Source organism: Mobula birostris, chromosome 1 (assembly GCF_030028105.1).
Source record: "Mobula birostris isolate sMobBir1 chromosome 1, sMobBir1.hap1, whole genome shotgun sequence".
NCBI lineage: Eukaryota > Metazoa > Chordata > Chondrichthyes > Myliobatiformes > Myliobatidae > Mobula > Mobula birostris.
Window position 1 is genome coordinate 207,644,996 of NC_092370.1, and position 13,043 is coordinate 207,658,038.

Below are 13,043 nucleotides of genomic sequence, written 5' to 3' on the forward strand. Positions count from 1 at the left end.
TTCTGAAGTTGCAATGTTGCAGCAATCTTTCAGTGCATTGTAGGTTATCAGCTCTGATCCGCAAACCTAGACCTTAAGTTTTCTGGTAGTGCCGGGGCAAAATTATTTGGTCATTTCTCTCTTCTTTTCTTAAATGACACTAGGAACTCAAGTATGTTTGATTTTAACATATAGATATTTGGCTTTATTTTTTATGTAACTTCACTGTCTATTTCTATCCTTCCAATATACGTATTGAAAAATTCTCACATCTTGCTTTAACCACTGAGGTCAAGCTCCAAGAATGAATAGCTCTTCCTGCTGGTATGACACCATTGTCTCTTTGAGTGCTGTAAATAACTTTATTTCTACAAACCTGCAAAAGTAGTTCACATATCTTCACATGGCATTGTTATTCACTAAAGATAAGGATTAGTCCTATTTATCAAATATATATCGAAACATCCAGTGAAAAGCGTCATTTGCATCAATAACCAACACTGTCTGAGGATGTGCTCAGGCAGCTTGAAAGTGTCACCATGCTTTTGGCGCCCACATAGCATGCCTACAATTCCTTTTCTTTTCAAATCTTTTTATTATTTTTATCCAAAATAAACACGAGTACATCAAAGTAAACAACACTTACAATGTCTCAAGAAAAAAAACATTATATAAAGATTGAAAAATTTGTTATGAAAAAAAACCCTATTAAGCAAGAAAAGTGGGGAAAAGAGAAAAAAAAACATTAGATGTTCAACCCCAGAGCCATGCATCATACATAAAGCTTCTAAAGACAAACATCAAACCGCCAGCAAAAAAAAGTACCAAAAAATTTACAACTAGATTGTGGAGAATCCATCAATTAACTCAAATGATAATAACAAGTAAATGAACCCCATCTTTTCTCAATATCAAACATAAGTTCAAAGGTTCGACTTCTAATTTTCTCCAAACTATGACATAGCATCACTTGAAAGAACCATTGTGGCAAAGTGGGAGCCGTTGTATCCTTCCACTTCAACAAAATGGCCCTCTTAGCTATCAATGTAACAAATGCAATAACATGTGGGTCAGACACAGAGATACCATGGATATTTTGAGGAATTATTCCAAAAAGCACAGTTAATTTGTTACGTTGCAAATTAATTTTAAGTGCTTTAGAAATTGTCGAAAAGGCTGACTTCCAGAACTGTTCTAGTATAGAGCAAGACCAAAACATGTGTGTCAGTGTAGCTGTCTCAGTTTTACAACTATCACAATAACTATCAACATTAGGGAATATTTTAGACAAACCCTCCTCGTCAAATGGTAACGATGTACAATTTTAAATTGAATTAGTGAATGACTAGCACAGATTGAAGAAGAGTTAACTAGCTTCAGAATCCGCATCCAATCTTCCTTCGTAAAAGTCAAATTGAGTTCCTTTTGCCAATCTTGTTTAATCTTAAATAAAGGACGCTTATCCCATTGTAATAGTGAATTATAAATTCTTCCAATGGAACCCTTCATCAAAGGGTTCATACTCATAATAGTATCCAACAGGTCAGCATCCAATATGTAAGGAAAATTACTTAAATATTTTTGTAAGAAATGTCCAAGTTGTTGATATTGTAAAAAGTGTGAGTATGAAGGAGAATATTTATCAACTAATTGATCAAAGGACATCAGTCTACCTTCTTTAAATAAATCCAAAAAAGAATTAATACCTTTATTTTTCCAAAGTAAAAAACTGGATCACTCAAAGAAGTCTTAAAAAAGTAGTTTCGATAAATTAAACTACAAAGCTTAAATTTTTTAAGATTAAAAATATTGTGGAACTGAAGCCAAGTTTGTAAAGAATGCTTAATCACAGGATATAAGTTTAAATTAGCAACTTTAGCTAATTGTATAGGCAAAGCAGCTCCCAATAATGAGGTTAAATAAAACTGTTTCACAGCTTTGAATTCCAAATCTACCCAGATAGGCCGATCCTCCTTATCAACCCAATATAACCAAAAGGACATATATCACACATTAACAGCCCAATAATACATTCTTAAGAATAGATTGTTCAAGATTAGATATTGTGTTTCAATATCTGTGTCATTTTTCATACATTATAAAATGATGCAAAGATTTTCATTTAGTACATACTAAACATAAATATTTTAAAGAAATTACTGTATGATGAACTTGAATGGCGTTTAAGCTGAATATGAAGAAAATTCTTCAGACTTACATGAAACTCAGCATCAAATAGTTTATTGTTCACATTTGTTGACTTCATATTGAAATATAATTCTTGTGCAGTTAATGAAAGTGGCTAACAACAATGTTTAAAATACAGTGCATAGATAAGACCGATAGTGAGATATGCATATCTGTAGCATGCTCATTTTATATTCCTCTGTCTATTATTTTAGTACAATCATTCAGCTTCTGCTGCAATATTGGACAATGGAATGTTCTCTGAAAGTGCTATAAGTTACTTAAGCGCTAAAAAGCACATTGGTACAGAATGAAATAATGAGAGTACATTTTGTTCCTTTAAGAAACATCTTCTATTCTTTTCTCCGTAATAGTCACAGATCAGTTCACGCAAGAAGTAGAAGAACACTGAAAATTTATAAAAAAATGCTGCAGATACTGGAAATATGAAATAAAAGCAGTATCAATTCTGACAAAGTGTCTAGACCTGAAACATTTACTTCATTTCTTTGCACAAGTGCTGCTTGATCTGCTGAGTGGTTGTAGCATTGTTCTTTGTGCACTTGATAATGATGTTTGTCACGGTATATGACACACTGTGAAATTTGCCATAAAACACAATATGAAGGCCTCTAACTCTATAATCCAAATTATTAAAACATATCTGTACCTAAACTAAATGTTATTGAATTGAGTTAAATAACAAAAAGTGCAGACTGATTGTCTGAGAAGTAAACTTTTCAACCCATCAGAAGCAGCTTTTAAAAGATGGAAATTCCAGCTCCAAAATGTTCCAATATGTTAATGGCAGTAAGTATGTTTTGGAAAAGAAAAAGGAAACTATCAATTAAGAGATTTAATTTGAAGTAGGGTTGCCCAAGACATTTTTTTAAACAGCAGGACAGTAAATGCCAATAAATTAGTATTTTTACTGACAGATAATTAGATGTTTTTCTGCCTTACAATACGTGGAGTAAGTGCTTAAAAAAAGCATAGGTTACGGAATTCCTTCTTGTTAGCATTGTGAGTTCTATACTAAACTGACAATACGCATCAACACCATCTAGAATTTGATATTGTTCTTTGTTGCAAAGTGCGTTGTATAAAAGGAGGAATGCTGATCTTTAGGTTCATAAGTTTTAGAAATGAATGGGATAAAAGTTTTCTCTGTGAGAGTTCCACCTATCTGGAGCACTTCCCTGCAGCACTTTTTTCCCATACAACAAGAAATGATCTCACTTCAAAGAGAATCAACTGTTGCTGCATAGTCTAATCTACAGTTAATAATTCTCTTGTTCAGTGGGGTCAGAATAAAAATGGCATCTGTCAAATGAAGCGTAGTTTTAAAATCTCCTTGAATATGTATTGTTTAAATCTTTTCAATGGTAGCCCAAGTGGACTTTTGATAAGATCAGACCAAATATGAATCATTAAACCGGTTTATTATAGAGCAGCTGACCATGGAGTTCCTAATGTCATCATAAGTAATCATCACATTCAGCTGCTTCTTCAGCTTTTCTAGAGGAAAGAGCAATTTCCTATACTTTAATTTGACAATCTTAATGGTGATTTAAAACCACCTTCTAAACAACAGCTGACTACAAGCAATTCAACCTTGGGACTTTGCCTTTTGGTCCAACATGGAAACACATGTTCTGTTATGCCTAAACTAACCTGTTTTCTCGCTTTCTGTTTCTTATGAATGGCTATTACCTGAAATATTAACCCTGCTTCTTTCCACAGATGCTTCCTGATGACCCAGTGTTTCTGACATTTTCTGTAATTACTGTAGCACCTGCCTTCTTTCATGCCTGCTTGCCTTCCAGTTTTCAGTCAAAGTGATTACTACTCCTGCAAACCAGGAACAAAATCTGGCAATATAACTTGTCACTCCTTGCCTACCCTCTAAGTTTAAATGAATTCGGTGTCACAGCAGCAATTGAATGCGAGTTGTCTACTGCTCACCACCTGAAACCTGACCTCTAATTCTGCCAAAGGGTCTCGGCCCGAAACATTGACTGTACTCTTTTCCCAGGTGCTGCCCGGCCTGCTGAGTTCCTCCAGCATTTCGTGTGTGTTGCTCGGATTTCCAGCATCTGCAGATTTTCTCTTGTCTCTAATTCCAAGCCTTGTTGTCTAATGGATTTATTCATTCTAGAATCAAATTCAGGTAAATAATAAATTTTATCATGCATTTTCCTAAGGCTAATCAGTGACAACTTGAAGTTACAGTGTACATTTAGACATCCCAGGGAGGCGATGGGTATCATAGAGAATGCAAGTCCTTTCCTTTTCTGTAGACATTCAGCCATAAGATTGCTGGTTGAAGGAAAGGAAAGATTTCACAGTGGTGTAACCTAGGTGGACAAATACTGTCCAAATGTGCCACATCAGAAGTATGACAAGCTGACAACGTGCACTTGAAAAGGTATCCTCTTACAATTGAATCCTTTAGCATGATAAGACTAAAAAATATCTGCAGTTTGAAAACCACTGTAATGGTTCCCAGTGATGTCTTGACTTTCAAAGATCCTTTAGAACTGTCGAACTGGTGAAGAGTTTCATATCCACAGAAGAGTCTGTATTATTCATAGGGGTGTTAAGAATGTTCAGAATCTCCTTTTCATTTGATTTTTTCATGTTCCCTTTAAGGTATAAGATGGCTCCAATGTGATGTTTTCTGCCCAGAATGAAACATTTGATCAGAGTGAAATATTGCACATAATTTTACTGTAATAACCATCACAATTGCAGCATATGGAATATAAGTGTATAACAAAATCAAATTGTGTTGGTCAATAATGATAGTTAAAGTGCTGAACGATTGGTCAGTATAACAACAATGAAATCTTTAAGTAAAAGATATACAAATGCTGGATATTTAAAATAAAAACAGAAAATGCTCATCAGGTCAGGCAATGTTTGTGTCAAAGAAATGTTCAGATTAGTGAACTTCCATTGGCCATAATATTTTCTGCTGTTCAATAAAGAAATGTTTAATTTGTCATGCTTGTTTTGTGCAATAACACGAATCAGAATTTCCATCATTGTAATTTGATTTCTTTGTTGTTTTTTTACATTGATATGTGGTAAGTCTGACATCACATTTTCAATGGAGTCACAATATTTCTCTAGAACATCACAGAGTGCTGTATCTGAAATAGAAATTTTAGATGACTCAAATCTAACAGTTTTAGCTGCTTTCATGTGGATGAATATAGCTGTTCAATCTCTTGAAAAATGTCTTTAACTGTACAATTCAATCGTGATGGGTATTATAAAAGTAAAGATTCTTTCAGCATGCAAACTGTATGTACGTGTAACTTGGGCTGTTATTGTGGTGCTGAATAAAGGGAGGACTGCCATAATGTGGTGTCTTCACAATGTATTAGGTTGGGTGAATGTGAAGACCCCATGTGATTATGTGAAGATCAGAGCATTCACATGATGTCATCGCATTTTTAAGAAATAATAATTTGCCTTATATCTCATTTTACATCAGTGGGATCTACCAGTTAAACTGCTAATTTTGAAAGTAAAACATTGTAGATGTTCTTAGGATATAAAATGAGTTATACATAAATACAAGTTTTTTTAAAGGATCCTGTCAGAGTAGAGCTCACAGTCGCACAGAGAACACTGAAATAAAATCTTTCGACCCCCTGGTCTATTCTGATCAGTAAGCACCATTTTATTCTCCTCAACTGTTTATCACCACCAACCCCTACCCAACCCCCACCTACACACTAGGTACAATTTACTGATCACAGGGAGGACATGAGAACTCTACACTGACTGTAAAGGCTGTCAGGATTGAACCTGGGTTACTGTATCTGAGAGGCAGTGGTTCTACTCGCTGCATTACATTGCCACCCATTCATCCATATAATATTATCTTCATTAAGACATTGATAGACCTTCCTCAACTCCACTTCTCTTCTGCCTCCTGACCCTGTGATCCTTTAAATCCCCCTCGTGTCCAATGACTTATATTCAAGGATTACAATTCTAAAAATTAATAATTGTGAGTGAAGAAATTTGTCTTATCTTACATGGCTAATTCCTTATCCTGATATAATGTATTTTAGTCCTAGGCCATCCAGTCAGAGGAAACAGATTCCCAGTATCTAACTTACCAAACAAAAAATATTTCATCCCTTGCTCTCCTTGGCATCGGAGACTATGCTTTCAAAGCACATCACAGGAATTGGTCTTTTGCATATAATTAATTTAATAAACAATGAACGCTTTCTTTTATTAAATAATAATCCCACAAAATATTTTATTCAGGATGAGCTTATAGGGACCATCTATTCAGTCTTCAAGAAACAACTTCAGTTGAAATGACATTTTCAAGTTTTGTGTTTGTAATTTTGTGATTGTACTTACTGAACATCTGGGAAGTCTCGGGAAAGTGCAGCAACTTCCATTGTGATAGCTTCAACATCCTTAAGCCTGATGATTTCAGCTATCTTAAGGAGTGCAGACTCTAGATGTGTAGTTTCAGATCTCTAGTTAAATTAAAAGAAAAACAATCCACCTGTTAGATATAATAACAATATTTATTGCAGTTCAACAAAGTAATCATTGTAGTCTGGTAAATATGTTAAATTTTACAGCAAGTTTAAATGAGTATTGATTATCATCTGATCACTGATATGAAATCACCATGGCAGTTTGTCACTTAATTCATTGCTTGATTACTGTTGGCTCTGATATCCTGTACCGCAGATCTACGTGTTTGCAATACAACAGAAAAGTAAATTGAAATTGGCTGTGAATCAGAGGTGCAGCAAGGAATTAAACATTGCAAAACAAGAGTGCACACAGCTTGACAGAATATTCCCTAGAGTAGTACAGGTGGAAATTGGGAGAAAATATACAGGCCATTCATTATTAACGGAACAGTCAAATAAGCTAGTCTCAGCAAATGAGCAAGATTTGAAGATTGCAAGTGTGAGGAAATCAAGATTTGCCTTTACTCTCTTCCTGTATTTACAAATTTTGACAATTATATGGTCCCTGGGTAACCCATGAGGGTCCTGGAATCAATCTTTGTAGAACCCCCTCAAAGGAAACCACATCTATTCTTATCCCTCTCATAGAATATGGTCTTTAAGTCACAGACCATTAACATTATGGTGTCACGGGCATACAGGTGAATTGTTGGAGTTCTGTTTATTGAGTTAGAGAAGAATCTTGAAAATTTAGTGGATGAATGTATTGTCAAGATGGCAGAGTCAAAGCCAGTGATGACTCCTTTAAAGAGCTGAGCATGGCCAGGAAACACTATACAAACTATAACATTTCCTAACTGTAGTAAGAGAATTTATAACTTCGTAATCAAAATCATTCAAAAATGCATCAAAGTGTTACAAGTTGAGCATGTACTATGGAAAAACAAGTACTAAAGATCAGAGATCCATTTTTTGATTGTTATGATTTATCAGAGGAGTTAGTCCAGTATGATGGTCCTCATTTGCATTCATTTCTGAAAGTTGAAACTTCTTGCTAGACCATTAACTGGGTTATACTTCTGTTGAGCCACAGAAGAGTTGAGCTTAATTCAGAAAAATGTTAAGGGAAAATTGGAAGAGAGAAACAGGAAAAGAATCCTTAATCAAAGCATTCAGAGAACCAATCAAAACAATGCGATAGAATTTGTACACTATGTGAACACTATCAAGCAAATTTGACTTTCAGACATGGGATAGTGGAGTGACAGTTGAAGTGTCTGGCATGGAGATATCATGTGGGGAAAGGTAATAGAAATAGAAATATATTGAAGAAATTTGTGATTGCTCGTGTATTCTAGAAATTGATCCAGAGGAAAACTGGGAAGAAATAATGCAAAGACAAGAAACAGTTCTCAGAGAGGACCAGAGGGATTATGTCATATATAGAGGCTCCCTGAGTTATGAATGGACCTGTCTTTAAATTCAACTTCATGCAAATTCTTCCAAATTTTTAAGGCATTTCCCTAGCATTTCCATGGTAATTATTAATGACTAAATATCATTCATATTCCATTAGTAAAATTATGGGTAGTGTTAGGATGATTATCAAGGAGAGAGAGGCCCACCGTCAAGCAGAGATGTTGTGTCCCAACTGCCTACAATACACAAGCCAGTGTGCGAGCAAGGGCAGTACGATATTTCGAGCAAGCTGCTGCCCATGCAGTAGGCTCCCCACACCCCTTCATGCAGTTGATGAATCCAAAGAAATGGTAGAGACTGATACAGTTTGGCACCAGTGTCATCTCAGGAGATGCCAGTCAGAGATGAACTCAACATAGTACTGCCTCAGCTGGACTTGGCTGTCAGAGAGTATTTGATACAAATGCCATTTAATAGGTAGTGAGAGCTCAGCCCCACTAACCACCTGCCAGCTATGACAATCTTAAGGAACTTATTCAAGGAAGTTGTGAAATTATAGTAAGCGCACGTGGAGCAATATGACATGGATTTGTAAATAAATTGGTTTACAGATATTTGACAGCACTGCAACCCTTGCATAGCTCAGGGACTGCCCATATTTATAATGTCTGCACACAAGTGCAGAGTGAACAAAATACACATGTTTCAGCACTCCTGCATTTTTATCTTACCAACATATTATATTCCTGGCACTACAGATAGTAAAAAAAAAGATATACATATATTTATTGTATACTCATACTCCACTATCCACTATCATACCAAAATTGATAATAGAAACTGCCTGGGTAAAAAGAGTTTATATAAATAAAAGGAAACTTACATAAAAGGAGAAGAGTTTCTGTAACTGCTCAGCTTCATTCTTTATTTGGTTTGCCACTTTCTTCTGCTCATTTGCTGTTTTGCAATTTAGCTTTTTCTTCATAATTCTTATAATGTATTCTATAATGAGCTGCTTATGGATTTCCCTCAATGTATCCTATTGAAAGGCACAAAACAATCAAAATCACTGTAAATTATGGACACCAGTCGAAAATAAAAACAATTACATTTAAGACAGAGTTTTGAATTTGTTGTTTTGTACTATTACAGTATCTCCGTTCTAAAGGCTGCTTTGAATACCATGAGTACTCATACATTTCACAGACTTTTTAGTACTAATGTCTGTACTTCAGTAATTACTTTGAGAATACAAATAACAATCAATTCTGTTCTCACACAACACACAGATACATTGATGGATCTAGCAGTTTAAGCACCACAGTTCCTGAGGAGACATTGGATTGCACTTAAGGGGAGCGAATTTAAAAGAAGTAAGTGGAGGCAGCTGGCAAGACACAGTTCCCGAGGAGATATTAGATTATGCACAATTCGGTACTTGGTGAAAAAAAGAAGTTAGGTTTAATCAGAACGGCGATTGTGGGAGTGGTCATTATTTGAGTGGGCCAGTGTTAGAGTGGGGAGTTGGGGCTTTGGCACATCAAAGGTTTCAGTGAGAAGAGGCGTAAGCCGTAGGAAATTAGGATGGCTAAATGAAGGCATGAGGTTGCTCTAGCACAAAAGGTGAAGGAGAATCCTCAGAGTTTCTACAGATATATTAAGCCAAAAAGACAGCAAAGTACAAAATTGGTCCTCTGGAAGATCGGAATGGTCATCTATGACGGGATCTGAAAGAAATGGGAGGAGAAGTTAAATGGATTTTTTGCATCTGTATTTACTCAGGAGAAGGACACTGAGTCTATAGAAGTGAGGCAAAGCAGCAACGAGGTTATGGACCCTTTACAGATTATAGAAGAGGAGGTGTTTACTGTCTTGGGGTAAATTAGGATGGATAGATCCCCAGGGTCTGACAAGGTGTTCAAGATGGACCCTGTGGGAGGCTAGTGCAGAAATTGCAGGGGCTCCAGTAGAGATATGTAAAGTATTCTTAGCCATGGTTGAGGTGCCTGAGGGTTGGAGGATAGCTAATGTTGTTCAGTTATTTATGAAAGGCTCTACAAATAAGCCACAAAATTTTAGGCTGGTGAGCCTGCCATCAGTAGTGGGAAAGTTTTTGGAAGGTATTCTAAGGGATCAAATATATAAGCATTTGGATAGACAGGGACTGATTAGGGATAGTCAACATAGTTTTGTGCATAGTAGATTGTGTGTAACTGATCTTATAGAGCTTTTTGAGACAATTACCATGAAAGCTAATGAAGGTAGTGTAGCGGAAGTTGGCTCCATGGACTTTAGCAAGGCATTTGACAAGGTCCCACATGGGAGGTTGGTCAAGAAGGTTCAGTCACTCGGCTTTCAAGATGAGGTAGTAAATTCGATTAGACACTGGCTTTGTGGGAGAAGCCAGAGATTGGATATGGATGGTTGTCTCTCTGACTGGAGACCTGTGACTAGTGGTGTGCCACAGGGATTGGTGCTGGGTCTGTTGTTGTTTGTCATCTATGTCAATGATTTGGATGATAATATGTAAACTGGATCAGCATAAAATATGCGGATGACACCAAGATTAGGGATGTCATGGACAGTGAAGAATACTATCAAACTTTGTAGTGGGATCTGGACTGAATCAAAAAATGGGCTGAGAAATGGCAGATGGAATTTAATGCAGAGAAGTGTGAGGTGTTGAACTTTGAGTGGACCAACCAGGGTAGGTCTTACACAATGAGCGATAGGGCACCGAGGAGTACGTTGAACAGAGGGATCTGAGAATACAGGTCTATAATTTGTTGAAAGTGGCATCACTGGTAGGTAGGCTTGTAAAGAAAGATTTTGACACATTGGCCTTCATAAATGAATGTATTGTGTACAGGAGCTGGGATGTTATGTTGAAATTGTATAAGACATTGATGAAGCCTAATTTGGAGTCTTGTGTCCAGTTTTGGTCACCTACCTACAGGAAAAATGTAAATAACGTTGAAAGAGTGCAGAGAAAATTTACAAGGATGTTGCCAAATCGTGAGCACCTGAATTATAGGGAAAGGTTGAATAGGTTAGGATTTTATTCCCTGGAACATAGAAGATTGAGGTGAGTTTTGATAGTGGTATACAAAATTATGAGAGGCATAGATAGGGTAAATGCAAGCAAGCTTTCTCCACTGAGATTGGGTGAGACTAGAACTAGAGGTCATGGGTTAAGGGTGAAAGATGAATTGTTTAAGGAGAATATACAGGGGAACTTCTTCACTTAGAGGGTGGTGAGAGTGTGGAACAAGTTGCCAGCAGAAGGGGTGGATGTGGGTTCGATTTTAACATTTAAATGAAATATGGATAGATATGTGGATGGTAGGGGTATGGAGGGCTATGGCCTGGGTGCAGGTCAATGGGACTAGACAGATTACGTACAAGAGAAAATCTGCAGATGCTGGAAATCCAAGCAACACACACAAAGTGCTGGAGGAACTCAGCAGGCTAGCAGCATCTATGGAAAAGAGTATAGTTGACATTTTGGGCCGAGACCCTTCGGTGTCCTGCCTGAAATGTTGACCGTGGACTAGGCAGATTAATGGTTTGGCATGCACTAGATGGGCCAAAAGGCCCGTTTCTGTGACGTGGTGTTCTATAACTTTATGACTGTGTGTGCCATTGGTCTGGAATCATTATAGGAAATCAAAATGGCTGTTGATCCTTCCCTGGGCAAAGATCAGCACAAGAAAATAGGAGCAGGGTCTGCCCCATCATTCAACATGATCATGACTGATCTATGCTGGTCTCAACTCCTATGTGTGTTTCCCATAACCCTTAATTCCTTGATCTTTCAAATAGTTAAATATGTCATCACACTTGGGGGGCAGAAATTCACTACCATCTGAGAGAAGAGAAGAAATTTGCTATGTTAGGTGAAGCTAGTCAAGATAGTGTGGAACTATTCTAGGACTACTTGAGGTTCTTTGCCAAATCAGTTCAGCTATTTATATATTGACCTTTTGGTAGCCCTGCAGCATTCTGTTACAGACAGATCATAGAAGGCTGAAGCACATGTTGATTGTCATCTTTACTGTAGATTTGATAAACATGATTATCACAATATTTCATGTCATATTACCAGTTCTGCTGATTGTTACGCACCTGATACAAGGGTGCTTTTAATTTCTCTAGTTTTGTAAGATGTTCCTCCAATATTCCAAGCATTTTGATCATGGGTTCTGAAGACTCAAGCCATTTTCCTGTCACCAGCTTTTTACAATGAGGCTACAGAATAATATAAAGGAGTTAGCTTGAGATGAATCAAATTACTTAAGTGCAAATTTCAACTTACAACAAAATGGAACCCTGAAAAAAGTCAAAAAAGTAAAAACTGAATCTAACACAGTTTTTACACTTATGAAAACAATAAACACTAAGTAATTTTTTAAACAAAATCACAATTACAACTGCTAACTATTACATCGATTAACCATAGTAAAGTGTTTGTACATTATATACTAAACAATATGAAAAATCATATTTAATTCTTCTAAGCTTGGTAAGAAGCTTGACACTGATAAAGTTCTTAAAAGCCTTTTAATTATATATCTGTTTGGTTCCTACTCATCTTACCTTTAATTTACAAAACAAAGTCTTTAACAAAACGTCTTTTGTCTTTTTTTCCATTTCATTCAAAAGTGATCGGATTTTCTCCGTCAATTCAGTATTTGTGATTTTCTCATTTGTGTCAATGTAATTCCTAAAAATATAATTAAAAATGAGCAATAGTTTTCTTATGTATAAACAAAACTGTGCTTTTACTGATTTGCTAAGGTAATCTTATTGAATATCATTTTGATTTTGGGCAATAATGGAAAGAGGATTGCCAGATTATCCATCCATTGTATATCTCTGCTGATTTTAATTTCCATTGTAGCATTATTTTCATATGGAAGATTACAAGTATATCTTCAATTTCTAACAGCTGCTGGTAGAAATTTATTTTGATATAACTTTGAATTCAAAAGCCCAAAATTG

At 36.2% G+C, this 13,043-nt stretch overlaps 1 protein-coding gene across 5 annotated transcripts in view; it reads right to left on the reverse strand.

Moving 5' to 3' along the window:
* Positions 1-571: 571 nt before the first annotated feature.
* The window catches only part of LOC140203916 (tumor necrosis factor alpha-induced protein 2-like), a 51,037-nt gene continuing 38,565 nt past the window's right edge, over positions 572-13,043 (reverse strand). For all 5 annotated transcript variants that reach the window (XM_072270073.1, XM_072270051.1, XM_072270062.1 and 2 more), the window contains 5 exons: positions 12,639-12,765; positions 12,168-12,290; positions 8,926-9,081; positions 6,556-6,677; positions 572-4,846 (listed from right to left, as the gene is read on the reverse strand). In XM_072270073.1, the coding sequence (XP_072126174.1) occupies positions 4,690-4,846; positions 6,556-6,677; positions 8,926-9,081; positions 12,168-12,290; positions 12,639-12,765 (685 nt within the window). In that variant the 3' untranslated portion in view covers positions 572-4,689. The remainder of the gene's footprint in view (positions 4,847-6,555; positions 6,678-8,925; positions 9,082-12,167; positions 12,291-12,638; positions 12,766-13,043) is intronic.